This window comes from Maniola jurtina, chromosome 7 (genome assembly GCF_905333055.1).
Source record: "Maniola jurtina chromosome 7, ilManJurt1.1, whole genome shotgun sequence".
NCBI lineage: Eukaryota > Metazoa > Arthropoda > Insecta > Lepidoptera > Nymphalidae > Maniola > Maniola jurtina.
The window spans coordinates 1,721,258-1,738,492 of NC_060035.1; the positions used below are offsets into that span (position 1 = coordinate 1,721,258).

At 35.1% G+C, this 17,235-nt stretch overlaps 1 protein-coding gene across 8 annotated transcripts in view; it reads left to right on the forward strand.

Moving 5' to 3' along the window:
• The window catches only part of LOC123866949 (four and a half LIM domains protein 2), a 209,174-nt gene that overhangs the window by 171,071 nt on the left and 20,868 nt on the right, over positions 1-17,235 (forward strand). For 7 of the 8 annotated variants that reach the window (XM_045908757.1, XM_045908751.1, XM_045908750.1 and 4 more), the window contains one exon: positions 5,665-5,839. In XM_045908757.1, the coding sequence (XP_045764713.1) occupies positions 5,665-5,839 (175 nt within the window). Of the gene's footprint in view, positions 1-5,664; positions 5,840-16,191; positions 16,531-17,235 lie in introns of those variants that run through there. The other variant, XM_045908755.1, reaches the window with a different exon arrangement.

A 17,235-nucleotide genomic window follows, 5' to 3' on the forward strand; every position in this document is an offset into this window, starting at 1 on the left:
GAAGGTTAATTTGGACGTATATTTTTACTTGTTCGTACCCATATCTACTCGAGTTATTTTTTATTTTATTTTTTTACAAGAAATGTTGATAACTCCAGCTGTAACCACATACGATTTTTTTGCTAGAAGTCATAATTCTGACATATTCTATTTGTGTTGAGAACCTAACGATTTCAGTATCTCTGACCAACAATTTAATACAAATCGTTGATCACAGAACACTGTTGAGCTACTTATATTAGATTTATTATACCACTAAACTTAATTTATTCAATAAAAGACAATGCCCATTCAAGTATGAACAAATGTACTGTCTTCAAGATTTTTGTAGCACCATCAAATCAAGTTCTATCTGTTCAATGACATCATCAGAATATTTGTAGAAAAAATTAGTGAAAACGGTTTCCGCATTTCAGAAATATTAACCATAAAAAATTACAATATTTTGAGGTTAGGTCCAGCTAAAAAGTTAGAAAGGGTCTTTATAGGCTTAATAAAACAGTCAGTTTCAGATTTTTTTAAACAAAATAGTCGAGTACTGTATTCGACTGATAGCAGAGAAAGAAAAATATAGCCTTTTATTTTACGAATACTTACCTACCTAGTACCCGTTCACATATAGGTACATCGCTGACCTACACGATTAACACCGATGACAGAACTCTACATGTTCTGTAGTAATAATTAGTATGAATGATTGGATAGTACCTAATTAGGAAATAATATATCACCCGTATTGGATACAGGAACTGGCAATTTGCAGGGCACATAGTTCGAAAAAACGATAGGCGTTTGGGTCCCAAAAGTGTTGGCATCACTACCTCGTAGCAGAAAGCGCAGCGTTGAAAGACCCCTCACTAGGTGGAAAGACAACGAGTCGCAAGAAGCGGCTGGATTCAGGCGGCGCAAGGCCGTGGTCTGTGGAAGTCCCTACAAGAGACCTATGTCCAGACGTGGACGTCTAGCGGTTGATAATGATGATGGTTGGATACCTAGCTTTATGAGACCAGATAATACATCTAGTGGGAGGCTTTGGCTGTGGCTAGTTAACACTCTACTGGATAACTCACTCTGCTATGAGCAAAGTCCTACTGCTACTCAACTCGGCGCGTAACATACACAAACTGAAATAAAAACATACTAAAAAAATTAAATTAAAAATTTAAAAAACCCCCGACACATAAACCTCTAAAAAGTAAAAAAATAATAGGTAAGTATGTATGGGCCCTTTAAGAATAGTATAAATAGTAAAGTTTTTATCCAAGCGCTCGTTGCGCCAGGGGACCGCTACCTATCATAAACTATGAAAGTCATCTGTTGTAGAAAGAATAGTCTTTAGCGGTCCCCCGACGCAACGAACGCTTGGATAAAAACTTTACTATTTATACTATTCTTAAAGGGCCCATACATACTTACCTATTATTTTTTTACTTTTTAGAGGTTTATGTGTCGGGGGTTTTTTAAATTTTTAATTTAATTTTTATTTCACGCTTTTTAAACTTTTATTCATAAATTACCGTTTATTTGTGCCATTCTAAAACCCAATTTCTATAATAATATAAATCCAATAAGGCAGCTAATATCTCTTCAAAAGTAACATCAATGTTATGTTAATTATACGTTCCATGAAATATTTTTGACCGAACATCACTAAATCAAGAATTATCTGAATGACTCACATAGTTTAACACGACCAAAACGAAATATCTCTTTCTAACATGTCGTTGCTTTAAAAATGTACCCATTTTACGTAGTCGTATAATAGTTCGCTTTTTTTAAGATATACGATTAAATTGAAATCGACTTTCATCCGATGAAATAAGGAATAAAGTGGCTTGTATGTCATTTTGTTTGTTATTGCATGTCAAATTTTTATTTGACATAACTTTCAAAAACCGGTTAAGTGCGAGTCTGCCTCACACATGAAGAGTTCCGTACAAGTTTTTTTTTTATGTAATGACAATTCAGTTGTCGGATTTTTCTGTTTACTTGGGCCACAGAAGTAGAGTGCTTGGGCTATAAGATATTGCTACCTGCCTTTCATGATTCTACGTAAACGGGAAGTACCCAATTTATAAGTTTTGATTCTCTTGAAAGATGACACACAGACATACAACGAAGTGGTGAAGGAAAACATCGTCAGGAAACCTGCATGCTTAAGAGTTGGCCATAATGCTCCCTCAAAGGTGCGTGAGGTCTGCCAATACGTGCTTGGCCAGTGTGGTAGCTTCTCATTCTGAGAGGAGACTTGTGCTCAGTAGTGAGCCGGCGATGGGTTGATCCTGATGATGATAAATTTTAAACGTATTTTGTCAAAGTAAATAAGCTGAGTTCAAGCAGATAAAATATAAAGAAGGTGCGCCTAATGCATCATCCAAACCTGCGCGACAAAGCGACTACGATGCGGGAACCTCAGCCGCGCGGAGGGTCATCGCCTCCTACGATATTTAATGGTGCCATGCACACCTACGCGACTACATCTTTTTTTTCTACAGATACCTACTGAACCCTAAAAATAGTTTGACTATGGTTTGGGTTTGGTTTGATTGTTCGTGGCCTTTGGTTGACTGATGGATATTATAATTGAATTGATGTTTTCTCGTTTAACTGTGATTATAATATTTTATAAATTAGAAACTCCGCGCCTACGATCCAAAGTATCGGAGTTTTCCAAAACATTATTTTCAAATAAATAATTATGTATCTAAGCAACGTCCATCTTGACAGCTTGACATTTGCCAATTGACATAATATTATGAACCTCTGTTACAATAGTGAAAGATCCCAGGGCCACCAGCCGTCACGTATTTTCTGACGAACGAAATGTGGACGATTGAGTAGTGTTAGTATGTACTAAGAACGCATGCCTACAGACCTGCTAGCTTGCTTAGACGGCCAATTTTCAGGTATCAGGTAATCAAGGTACATAAAAACATTACTTACCTCATGTAAATTCTCCAATTTTTTTAATTTTTAGCTGATTTTTTTTTTATATTAATAATTAATTGACATAAGTAAACTATAAGAGAGTGAGAGAGAAGTCAATATATCCTAATACATGTCTTACTCAGTCTCATGCGCGTAGATAATGATGCCCTCGCGCTCAAACCCACAGAGGCATTAAAATTGAATTTAGGGGATGATTGGATCTGGATCGGTCTGTCTTCTTGTAAAAGGTTTTAAAATAGTTGTCTGGTGGACATATATAAAAATGGAGAATCAGAATTTACGTGCAGTTAAGTAATTACTTATTTTGGGAGCTTTAAAGCGTCTGCAAAGCAATACGGCCGACGCGGGAAGTGTCTGGAAGTATTGGCGACATATTTTTAAGGATATTGCCTAAAATATACGTAAAAATCAGTTTGGAGAATTTACGTGAGGTAAGTAATGGTTTTATGTACCTTGATTATCAGATACCTGAAAATTGGCCGTCTAAGCAAGCTAGCACGTAGGCTAGGCATGCTTTCTTAGTACTTACTAACACTACTCAATCGTACATATTTCCTGTGTCAGAAAATACGTTACCTCTGGTGGTCCTGGGATAAAAGTAATAAGAAAACCAGAAAAGAGCTGATAACTTCCAAACGGCTGAACCAATTTTTTTGGATTATAGCTAAGAACACTCTCGATCAAGCCACCTTTCAAACAAAAAAAACTAAATTAAAATCGGTTCATTCGTTTAGGCGCTACGAGGCCACAGACAGATACACAGATACACCGATACACAGATACACAGATACACAGATACACAGATACACAGATACACAGATACACAGATACACAGATACACACGTCAAACTTATAACACCCCTCTTTTTGGGTCGGGGGTTAAATAGAACCTAAACAAACCAAAAATATGGCGTCTATACATACATATATCGCTAGGCATCTCGAACATAGACAATTAGACAGTATAGACTGGGGCTATGTACTCTTGCCGATAAAAATAAATCGATTCGACTTTCATCGACTATTTTTCTTCGAATTATATAAGTACCTACATTAAAACGTGTTATTAATTACTCCGCATTTGAGAAGGTTAAAAAATCATAAATGCGGTAAAAATAAAGATTATTCACAGTAAAAATAGGCTCTAAAAATAATAATAAGCAATTCAGAGTAACAAAACTCAAATTAAAAAAATCGATATCGTAGACCTAGATAATCGATATAACAAACAATAATGTCATTTTTAAAAATGGACATCCCTTCTCAGTACTTTGGTGACAAATGAATGGCAATCAGTAAATAACTACAATAATGGCTTCTTACCAGGCTGCATGGTCTACGACCTTTGCCTTTCCTGAAGGGGATAAAAATTAAAAGTTAAAACTAACTACAATAATGGCTTACATAACAGCCGGAAGTTTAAAAGCACTTTTATTTACGAAAAAAATAATCCCAAAACAAATATTCATGAAACTTAGTGAGAAATTATGTTTTTATTTTAGCTTTAATAAATGAATAAAAAAATTAAGGTACAATGCTTCTTGTGAGAGTACTGTCCATGGGCATTCTCCTTTGGGTTATGCGTAGATTTATAAGATCGTAGGCGGCACAATCGATAAAGTACATACAAAATTCATTGACCGGATCATTGTAATACTTTATCATGATTTTTTTATAACGCCTACATCTCTAATGTTTTCGTATTTTGATAGTGGGATTTTCCTCTTGAACTATGTCATAGAGCAAACAGTTAAAGTAGCGGAATTCTCTTATCAATAAAAAAATCAATTAAATAAATCTTTTTTTCTGGGTTTGAAATATTTGTTCCAAAATGGTTTGTAGGTATGTCCTGCATATTTGTGACTTCGTCCGCGTGGAGTTAGATTTTTTTTTAAAGAATATTAGCTATGCTAATCATAACTAAAACTCCCCTTTCCCCTCCATTTGTCCAGGATTCAAACCTGGACAAAAATAAAATTTTAAAAACTATTTGACTAAAATGTTGAAGTTATTTTCAGTGTAGGTATCGTAGGACCACAGACAGATACACAGATACACACGTCAAACTTATAACACCCCTCTTTTTGGGTCGGGGGTTAAAAAATAATAACTTCATTTATCTCGCCTGTGATAATAGTAAGCTTGTTTTTCTATGGCCCCGTATGTAAATATTATGTCCTGTCCTTATATGAGTGTGTATAATTAATTATGTCCTTCCCTCGATATTTGCTCATCACTTCAAAGCGGGCTCATTAATCATTCTGAGCTTGCAACGTCACTGCTAATGCTTTTAGCGTTTTCCACGTGATTGATAAAGTAATTACCATTGTTTGTTATGTCATGACTTTAGTTCATAAATTCTTTAATCATTTAATAGAATGTACTGAGGGGAATCACGTCTTTGCTCTATGAACCGTTTGTTTATTATTTTTCGTCTTACACATATTTCGACATATTACTGTAATGAATATTTCTTTAATCTTGTAATCTTCATCATACCCGGAATTAGTTAACGTATTTTCTTCTTTTCCACTGAAAGATATTGAATATTGTTACGTTCGAAGATGTCAAAACGAACACGAGATACAAAATTCTGGTAGCGCCATCTCTTATCATTGACTAGCACCAAACGGATGAACGTATTTTAATGTTGTATAATATTATTAGGTAGTGGGTTTACTCAAGTAATTAACCCATACATTTCTTTCTCTCCAGGATCTGTCATACAAGGACAAGCACTGGCATGAAGCCTGCTTCCTGTGCGCCAAATGCCGCGTGTCGCTGGTCGACAAGCAGTTTGGTTCCAAGCTGGACAAGATCTACTGCGGTAACTGCTACGACGCGCAGTTCGCGAGCCGCTGCGATGGCTGTGGCGAGGTCTTCCGTGCGGGTGAGTACTACAGCTTGTACCTACAGCAGGATCGATAGAAAATATTGTACATCGATTTTTAGAAAGAGAATTATGCTATGTAGAGCGTCCTCTCTGTCACTCATACCTAGGTGACGTTTCGTCAATCTCGACAGATACAACTTTCATAGTCCGTTATGTAGCCCCTAGGGAGGCTGAAGGTGCTGTTTACGTATCGAAGTTTAGCGTGCCTATACTGAATATCTATGTAGAAAAGTTTTTGTTTTAGTCAAATAAAAGTTAATCCTTGACTGCAATCTCACCTGGGGGTAAGTGATGATGCAGTCTAAGATGGAAGCGGGCTACCCTGGAAGGGTTATGGCAGTTTTTATTCTACACGGCATTGTACCGGAATGCTTAATCGCTTGGCAGTACGATTATGCAAAAGCAAGTCTACTAAATTCTGCAAATCGGGAAATAAACATTTTTCTTGTTTCATCTATAAACACAAATAATAATTAATTTCACTCAAATCGTACTCCATATAAATTTTTAAACGGCATTCCAAACTTTTAAGTGAAAAAGCTCAAAAGTCAAGGATTTTCACGGCAAAAAAGCAATACAACTTTCAGTGCAACCGTGCATTTACTCATTGAATACGGCCTCGTCAAGATTCTTTGCTGCACATTCCCTTTATATTCGACGGGAGCGAGCCTCGTTACATCATCCGACGTGGAAATATTAAACGAAGCTTTTAATTAGGAGGCTTTTCAACTTTTTAACATTCGTTCGTAAGCCGGCTCGAATTCAGCTTTCGTGCACGGAATAAATTGCTATTTTTTTAATTCTATACTAAACTTTTGTAAAAGGTATAGTGCGTGTCATAATAAGTACCTATTCCAATCGGAACTCAAGGCGTATGCTTGAGCATTGTACAAAAACATGCTAGGCTTGTGTATTTAATGCTTAGCCTATGACTGGGGGTGATCTGTGACCTATGACCTGTGCAAACCGCCATGTTGCAACTTCAGATTGGATTTATCTATGACGAGCTTATCTATGCCCGTGACGTCCGCGTGGACTACTTTCAAACCCCTATTGTATCCCCTTAGGGGTTGAATTTTCAATATTCCTTTCTTAGCGAATGTCTACGTCATAATAGCTATCTGCATGCGAAATTTCAGCGCGATCAATCCAGTAGTTTGAGAGGAGCGTTGATAGATCAGTCAGACAGTTTCCTATTGTCTTTATTTTGCCAGAAAAACACTAAAACTTCTTAAGCTGCATTATCCCTTGCTAGCAGATCTGATTGCAGACAAGCGCTAGTCTAAAAATTAAAAAATTGTAACAATCAAGATAGGTATCAATGTAATTGGCCATTTCTGGCATGCAAAATGCAAACTTGTTTTGCGGTTATATTTTTTTGGCTAATATGGAGGAAAATAGTAATTTTAAAGGCAATGGAAAAAAGTGTAAATTATAAGTCACTTAGTCAAGATTTTTTGCAGCGCATTTTCACTGACTGCAAGATTTTCAGTTTTGTCAATTTAGTTAAGTATACAACGGAATTAACGCCAATGTTCTTTCTTCTTCTCGTATTTATTGCTAAGTACTTATAATAGCTGAAAAGTTGTGATAGCCTAGTGGTTAGAACGCCCGCCCGGGGGTTCGATCCCGGACAATTAAATATCACTTGCTTTAACGTGAAGGAAAACATCGTGAGGAAACCTTGCATGCCTGAGAGTTCTCCATGTTCTCAAAGGTGTGTGAAGTCTGCCAATCCGCATTGGGTCAGCGTGGCAGACCATGGCTTAAACCCTTCTCATTCTGAGAGGATACCCATACTTAGTAGTGGGGCGGAAATGGGTTGATCATGACTTATAATAAAATGAGAAACATGACGCAAATATGTCCGCAAAACCACATTTCTGCGTATAATCTGTACATAATTACTTGACACTTCCATTAAACATTATTTACGAGTTAAACGATTACCGACTATATAAGGAGTGATGTCGCGAGCATTGCTATGGATGTAGAGTTTACTTGCCGTCGGCAGGGCTTAGCAAACATATGCCTCTATCACTTGAGTCATGGATTCTGTGACATACTGACGAGAAAAATACTGAACGAAGGGTTTTAAGCTTAGTTTTTTTTTACTGACTAATGCCTACATTATAATGACGGCTAAATCGAAATTAGTGGAAATCGAGTTTTTATTAATAAATAATAATTAATTATTGTTTAACTCTGATAGAATTGACTGAGAAAAGAGTTTGCCTATCCACTTAACTTTTATTTCTTATTTTAGTACAATTTTTTTGATTACAAATTTTTGGTACGAATAAAAAAAAAATATTAATGCACAGCATAGATGACTAGCGCTTGGTTGTTATCTAACCGATTGGCAAGTAATGATGCAGCCTTAACTAAATAGTGCTATTGATTTTACTTATGAGTACCTACCGTAAAATTTGATATTTTATCGTAAAAATTATTCAGTTTATTAGATGCAGAAAAATTATAAAACGGATCATTAATTTGACTCTTAAATAATACTCATCATTAATTATAATTTTTGTGAGTGAAAGTGCACATATTTTTCAGATTTCTTCCAACATCCCTCAACAGTCGTAGATATCCCTGAACGATCAAATTTAGACGATTTTAATCAATTGTATATTGATCTGATTTGAAATATGCTAATGATTTAATTAGTCCGTATGTATAGGTAACAATTTACTCACTGTACCTTATAAGGTCAGTGATATACCCTTGCTGCTTAAGGCACTGTAAGGTGATTTGATAAAAAACCGGCCATTGCCAATGCCGCAGCCTCCGACTGCAAAGGGCTTTTGACTTTTAAATCGCGAATTATTCACTACGAACAATTCGTAACGAGTTTCGCAATTCGTAGTGAATTTTTTACCCGTTTCCGTATTTATGGCGAATAAAAAAGTGACCACCTACCATGTTTTCCATTTCAGTCCAGAGACGAATGTGTCTTTGTGTGAATGTGTGTTATAAACTCTACTCGTAATGTGTCGTATGGAAATTGAAAATGTTGAAATTGGCGTTTATTAATTAGTATCTACGTATTTAGTATGTAATTTTTTTGCAAAATTACATTTTTTGACTAACTAAAAACATTTAAATTATTATTAATTAAACTATGCCGTAAGTCAATAGTTTGGAACTCTCGGTTTGATCCAGAATCGATATGTCAAATATTCATCAACAATCGATAGATGTCCACTGCTGGACATAGGTCTCTTGTAGGAACTTCAACACGACACGGTCTTGCACCATCTCCGTCGTCGTCGTCCATCCACCTAGAGAGGGGTCTTCCAACACTGCGCTTTCCGGTACGAGGTCACCATTCCAACGCTTTAGGACCCCAACCTCCATCGGCTATTAGGCTATGGGTGACGTAAAATCAAAGAAAAATAGGCGATTCATATAGGCCTAGGTCAAAAATGTATAGTGCGCGACGGGTTGAGTTGCCAACAGGGGTGGGGACATCCGCACAGCCCACGCGCTAACCCGAGCACGGGTGAGTGCGGGTCTGCGGGGTGTCTCCCGCCTCATACTCCGCTTGCCATCTTGACCTGTCGCGTACTATAGGAATATTTGATGCCTGCCAGTGACGTCGAAGTGTCGATGTTTTATTAACTGGGTAACTTTTGTGAACTGTGTCCATAGCATATACAAATAAAGGCAAATTAATTGAGCAACCACCCCCGAAAGCAATAAATCGCAGCGGAACTATCAATTAGGTACACACAAGCGCGAGATCCCAATGATGCCCTACTAATGCTCGCATGGTTTCCACTGATTGGAATAAATTGAATTAAGATCGACCGATCCCTCATCTAACTCGTATAACAGGGCCTGAAGTGTAACTTGATTTTTTTAATTTTCATGAAAACCCGCTCATTCGAGTTAGCGTATACTGACTGACTGAGAGAAAGTAAAAAAACAAAAGGCTTAGTGCAAATTTTCAAGTAAAATAACGTGTCACTATAATCATGTGAACCCATAATTGTGAATATAGTCAAAGACCTAGAGAGTGGCATAGGCTACCTTTTGTCCTGGAAAACTAAAGAGTTCTCACGGGATTTTTGAAAAACCTAAATCCACGCGTACATCAGCTAGTATATATTATTAGACTACAATATATACTATAATACTAAAAAAAAAACAAATGAAACCTTTCATTTTATATTAATTTATAACGACCCGCCCGACTTCACACGGGTAGCTTATTAAAATTTTCGTACGAATCTCAAATTTTCTTGAAAATTATACCTAATGTTAGGTATTCAGGAATAATGTAGCTTTCTACTGCTGAAAGAAATTTCAAAATCGGTTCAATAGTTCTTCCAGAGATTACTTCCTACAAACAAACTTATAAAAATTTATCTATACTACTAATAAATAAAATTGGAGTGTCTGTCTGTAATTTCGAAATAACTACCTCATAAGCTCATATGGTTATTTGAACGATACCAACACTGAATCACACGTTTTTAAAATTTTTGTCTGTCTGTCTGTCTGTCTATTTGAAAAGGCTAATCTTTGGAATGGCTGAACCGATTTTGACGGGATTTTCACAGACAAGTAGAGGATTGACCAGGGTGTAACATAGGCTACTTTTTTAACCGATTTTCAAAAAGGGAGTTGTGTTTTTCTACCTATGTACACCGAAATCTCCGAGATTTCTAAACCGATTTGCGTCGTTTCTTTTTTAATTGATAGAGGAACTTTGCGACATTGTTTTATAAAAAATTTGAATTCCAACTCCTCAATCCTGCTGCTGCAGGGGATCTGACCAATCCACGCGGGCGAAGCTGCGGGCATCAGCTAGTCTCTTTATAATATTATAGATATTATAGTATAGAAGTATAGATTAGCTCGTGACAAACCAGTAAGTACGTGTTGTGTCGGTACCTACTTGTAGTTTTTCCTCTCGAGTCTCGTCTGATGTATCGCGGAGAGACGTCGGTTATGATTAGGCACGTCAGGCAACTGTAGGGTCCTTCGACTTAGGTGTTGCATAAAATGTGATCATTACGAAGTTTAATATATTATTTCCCCGCTAAGATTTTTATGCTACAGTTCAATTTTTTTTTCTCTCTCGTCTGGCTTTACACTAATTAGCCAATGTCAAGTTGGTAGTTATTTACAAGTTAGAGAAACTATAGGTATAAGTATGGACTTCGTCTGTGCCGGCGCCCGCCGACATACACGCGCCGCCCCTTTAGAGCGCTTCCCAGACAGTTCCACCACCAATAAACACCAGCAGAACACAAAAACCAGCCACTTCTCACAAAAAAACACTCCAAAAAAGCACCGCACGCGCGCCCGCAAACGCCACCACAGACGAAGTCCAGTTTAATTTATTACAAACTACTATTGCGATAGATTGCATCCTGTTTCCCGGAAACGGATATAATAGGCAGGCTGCTTTTTGTCCCGGAAACTCAATTTTTATTTTAAAAGAATATTAGCCATGCTAATCATGACTAATACTCCCCTTTCCCCTCCAATTAAGCGTAAAGCTTGTGCCAGGAGTGGGTACGACAATAGTGCAACGGGTTGGGTTTGAACCGCCGCCCTTCGGAAATTAGTCCGCTCCTCAACCGTTGAGCTATCGAGGCTCTCAAATATTTCCCACTGCATTTTTAAAAACCTAAACCCACGCGGACAAAGTCGCGGGTATTATCTAGTTTTGTAACTCCTAGCTCCTAGCTGTATCTACTGATACAAGTTTCAATACCTAGTTAGATATACTTAGCTTGATTTATTCCAATACCTAGGCTACAAAATGGAAAGTTAGCCTACTGACGAAAGTTCGACGAGACTTAGAAACCAGTTTCGCACTATATCGCTAAATACAAGCAGATATGTTAGTTCTAATCTGCTTTTCTGAATACTTACTTAAAAGTAGTTTATGTATGTATATCTACGAGTATTGCGAAGTGAATGTTTCTACAGTTAACTTTTCGAGAGTCAATATTTTTATTTCTCTACCTGTAACACATTATTCAATCACTAATGAAACTAAAATGTTATATAACAGAACTTTCACGCTTGTAATGACTCTTAAAATGCGTTTAAAACTCTAATTAGATTCTTTTAGCTAATATTTATTATAGCTGTAAAGTAAAAGTACCTAATTGAGTTTGAACGATAAACAAAAATGAAATAAAACATACGACATGTTTAATTTTGTGCTTAAAGTCTAGGTAGTACTTAAATTATACTTAAAGTATATAGATTTAACTTAAGCTATGCACGCCATTGCGTGTAAATAAACGATTTTTGCTAGAAATATATGGTAATACCGTAATCGCTATCGATTACATGAGATAATATTGACTAAGTAATAATAAGTTAAAAACTTAGCCTGGATAGTTAAGAAATTATTGAAATTGTATATCAACATTGTACGAATCCTCAAATATTTTATTTCACATGAGAAATAATATGATTGAAAAATAAATAATATTAATAACATGAGTTTTAAGAGGGCTCTCTCCGTCACTCGTTTCCACTCGTTTCATACAATCGTAGTTCCAATTTCATTTGAATATTAAGCAACCTAAGTCCATGAAATTTTGCAGACATATTCTAGAAACTAATACCTATGTCTGTGGTTTTCCAGATTTCTGTTAAAATATTCGGTTTCAAAGTTACGCGGTCTTAAAATTTTCATACAAATCTTGGAGCCCCTGTAATTTTAAAACTACATATTTTTAGAAAAATCTAAAACACCACAGACACAGATATTAGTTTCTAGAATATGGCTGCAAAATTTCATGGACTTTGCTTGCTTAGTATTCAAATGAAATTGGAACTACGATTGTATGAAACGAGTGGAAACGAGTGACGGAGAGAGCCCTGTTAATAAATAAAAACCTCTTTAAAAAGTACATCACAAAATAATATATACCTTTTAAAGTTATTCATTCATTTTACGTAGCTCACTCTACATTTATTTTTTACATCTATTTTAAATCAATATTTGTCACTCACTAAGTAGTTAAACCTAATTGATTGACTCGTTGACTCATCAGTGTAGGTGGACTATGGTTTACATAAATTATAGGATTTATATATATCCGAAGAGTCATCTACTACCGAATACCGGACCTTACAGATGGTGCGTAACCTTGAAAATGACCATAATAAAGTTAAGAGAACTACAATAAGTTTTAGCTATAGTTAAAGAATATAATACTTCTATAGAATAATAATATACTGATATCAATAATATACATTATATTTGTATCTCTCTTACTTACTGTAGGTACCTACCTAACATATGAAGAAGTTTTAGTCTTTAAATTAATTACAATTTTTATCTTGTGTATAAAAATACAAATAAAATCGAAAATCTCAGAACGTAACAAGCAGAACGTTAGTACGAAAGCAGAGATAGAGTAAAACTTTAACTTAGATGGAACAGATAAAATTTCTAGATAAAATTCAGTGAACGTAAAAAGTGGCAATGTACCTACTAGAGTAAAAAAAGGGTTTTGTATGTAAGTATATTTTTTATGAAACCGAACTTTGAAAGTGCAGACAACTTATGAGATGTCTTGTTAAATATAAAAATTCACAAGACAAATGAATTGCACGTTAGCATACCAGCAATTTATAAAGTTGACATTAATAAAAAATGTTATCACGTTTTTTTACACGAAAAAATATCAGCGACCGAATGAAATATGGGCGCATTAAATCATTCAGCATTCGTTCAGGATTGTAAACGTCAGGGAACAGATTAAATATTCCGATTAAATTGAATATACGATGGTACATGAATATTCATAAAGTGATTCGCATTTTTATTTGACTTTTATATTGTTACAACCATTATGTTAGAAAACTTATGTTCAGAAAATTCTGAACGGGGAAAAGTAATTTTCTTTTTCAACAAATCGCTGTCATGATCTCGAATCTATCATAAAAATGATAATGATGTGGTTCTACAGAAAATGCCATGCGTCTGATTGCTTATAAAGTTACAACATTAACTGTACAGATTTCAATGGTTGTACTTTTCACCATAGTATTTCAACACACTTACAAAAGCACATTTTTTTTTCGGTAATCCGGTGTAGCTCATTTTAATTGTTTTTCTAAATTAGGCCAAATCACATTCAAAATTATTTCGATTTCAAAGAATCCGATGCTATATTGGACGAATTTAAAAATTCTTTATTTTAAAAAAACAATAACAGCTTACCTTTTACATAACCAAAGTTCTGGATAGAACACTTTGTAAAATCTCCTTCTACTTTCTATTTTCTTATAATAAAATATATAATTTTCTAATATTTTCTTCACTAATTGCTTTAACTTTTAATGACCTGATGAAAATAATAGTGCGTGCTTCTTTTCCGACCATTGCTTTGGTTTTGAAACGTAATTTTAGTTTTTACGTTAAAAAAAATTTATAGTATTTTATCCGCTTCCAAAAGGAAGGAGATTCTCAATTCAGCGTCTAAAAAATATTTTTCAATTTTGACTTTGGCGAATACCTGAAACCTGTGTTAAATATTGCAATTCAAGAATATGTTAGACTGTGTTGATAGGTATAGAAAATGTTATCTATCTCATAAAATAGACTTTAGCAAAGTTGCAAGGCAAAACGTGGGCACCGAGCAAGCAGTCGCGACCTTTGCAACAAATAGACATCACATCAACTCTACTTGTTTTATGCACTAAGAGCTCGAGAGGGACAGACCTTCGTTATTTTATAAAAGCTGAAAGTTTCTCTGCGTATTGTCCCCAACACAGGGAGAAAATATCAGCGACTATGAAGTTTGGATAATGGTGGCTCTGGGAGATAACAGGTAACAAAGGTTTAAAAAATCTTACATCAATGTATAAAGTGCAATTTTTTTTAAATATTTTCTTTGGAATAATATTAGAAATTACGTCATTCATTGTCGGACACTTAGTATCGTGGCAAGACCCTGCCAGACACCCTTAAACTTTTAAACTTTTAAACTTTAATTGTGTCTGGCAGGATGTTGCCACGGTAATGCATGATCACCGTCGCATCTCTGTGTTGGGGACAATACTCAGAGAAACTTTCAGCTTTTATAAAATACCGAAAGTCTAGCACTTGCTGGCTCTTAGTCCTTTACTTGCTTTATGGCGAATGACATTTCATCTCAAGAGCATCAGCGTCGTTAATTTAACGTTTGATTGCTGATAACTTGTACTGACACCTCGGTATTAATCAGTCACTGCTGATTATTATTACAGTAATTTATTAGTTACTAGCTGATGCCCGCGACTTGGTTCGCGTGGATATACATGTTTTTAAAAATCCCGTGGGAATTTTTTGATTTTCTGGGATAAAAAGTAGCCTATGTGTTAATCTAGTAGAGTGTAATCTACCTTCATTCTAAATTTCAGCCAAATCCGTCAGGTAGTTTTTGCGTGAAAGAGTTCCAAACATATAGACATACATACACACAAACTTTCGCCTTCATAATATTAGTGCGATAATCTTTGGCCTGTACCACTTAATTTTGCATTATTCCATTGCGAGATTAACTACTATTATACACGAGACTTAATTCAATAACCAGAATAATATAGTATTGAATTTGAGATGATACTTAATTTTTATCTATGAATAAGCGATCTCTGCCAGTCAACCATGTGCACTTTACTAACATATACCTAGAATAAAATTTCTATGAATTCATTTGCGTATCTTTTTCCCTAATAATGTCTCCAAAGGTTCTTTTGTCACTTTATTTTCAACAACAGAAAAGGAAAATCGATTCTATCGATTTTCTGTTGTTGTCAACTTTTACAATTCCAAGTTAAATTTTATCAGTTCTTGATTATTCCTTTTAATTGTAGGTATTCATAAATATTACCTATATTGTGTGTCCCATTTTTCGTTTGTATTCCTCACCTTTCTTTATTAAACATTAAACTAGGCTTTTGTGTTGTTCAAGTTTCTTATCTTCCATTCAGTCATCAACAACAATACCCGTAATGGATGTAAAATGTTGAAAATTAAGGTCAATTGCGGACTTTCTTGTCGGTTCTTCACAACCGTAAATTAACGACATCAGTCTATAACTTCCTCATCTCTTGAAAGAATCCGAAACGTTTTATCGTATTCGATCAATTAAGTTCAATCTACAGCCTACACATACGCCTGTAGATTGTAGCCTGTATGTAAGCCCGTGCCATCAGTCAGTACCGATCTGTATGCCGAGAAGCCTACACCACGCGCTTGTGAAAAAAAAACATAGTTTCCCGCGCAATTTTATTAAAAAAAAAAGTAACGTCTCTTTTAACTTTTTTTATGAAAGTTTTTATTTAAAAAAACCTAAATCGTTTTTTATACGTCGCGCTTGTAAAAAAAATATAATTTAATTTTCCGCAAGAAGTTTAAACCATAAACGACACCTAAGTTTTAGGAAAGGTTTTCTGAATTAGTTTTTTTTTTTTACTGTTAAAAAAGTTTCTGGCCATGTCGGCGGACGTGCTAAGTGACGATTTCAAGTCCCGTCTACACTTGAAAACGAAAACAGTAGGACAGGAAAGAATACGGAGGGCGAGGGAAAATAATGAGGATGTTGCCATATTGTCGATGTTTTTGCCGAATGCTACAGCTGAGAGGGAGAACAAAAAGTTCTGTTGTGCTATGAAGGACCAGTGTCTACTCGGCGATTCCAGGAAAACTATTGCAGGTTATTATGTTCTTAAATTTTAATATCGAAGTTCTTACTATTCTGAGTATGTTTTTTATTCTTTTGTTAATATAGACCAGTAATTTGTAATATTGTAATCCAGACAATGGTCTTTTCTTTCAGTATTCAGTGTTCGTTGGTTTCTCTAATTGCACTGAATCATTTTAAGCTGTCGATAAAAATTAGTTCTATATTTACATAACGCATTTTAATTTACTCAATTAATTTTTACATAAAATTAATAAAGTATCAAAATAAAAGCTGAATATATTCCCTTATTGATTTATATGGGCTTTTGTAAAATTATTGATCGTTGCAAATGTTTTGAATGTAGACTATTGCGTGATCGGTATGTGAACTTTAGATATACTTATTTATTTTATTTACATAAAATCGATTATACTTTACTTCAAGTTTCATTTGAAAATGCAAAATTTCGTATAATCTCGTAAATATAATAAACCTACCTATTCTAAACTTATATATATTTTGCTTACTGCTTAAAAAACTTAGTGAAAATATAAACTGAAAATTTTATAGATCCGTTTCTAAAATTAAAAGTAATAAATCTTTAATCACCACTTATCCAAAGCTCTTTAATTTGGGCCGCACCATTAATTCATTCATTCGTAATTGAATAAAGTCCTCTCTTTTCATTCAATTAGTGCCGACATTCGTTCGAAAGCTGTAATTTAATTTCACTCA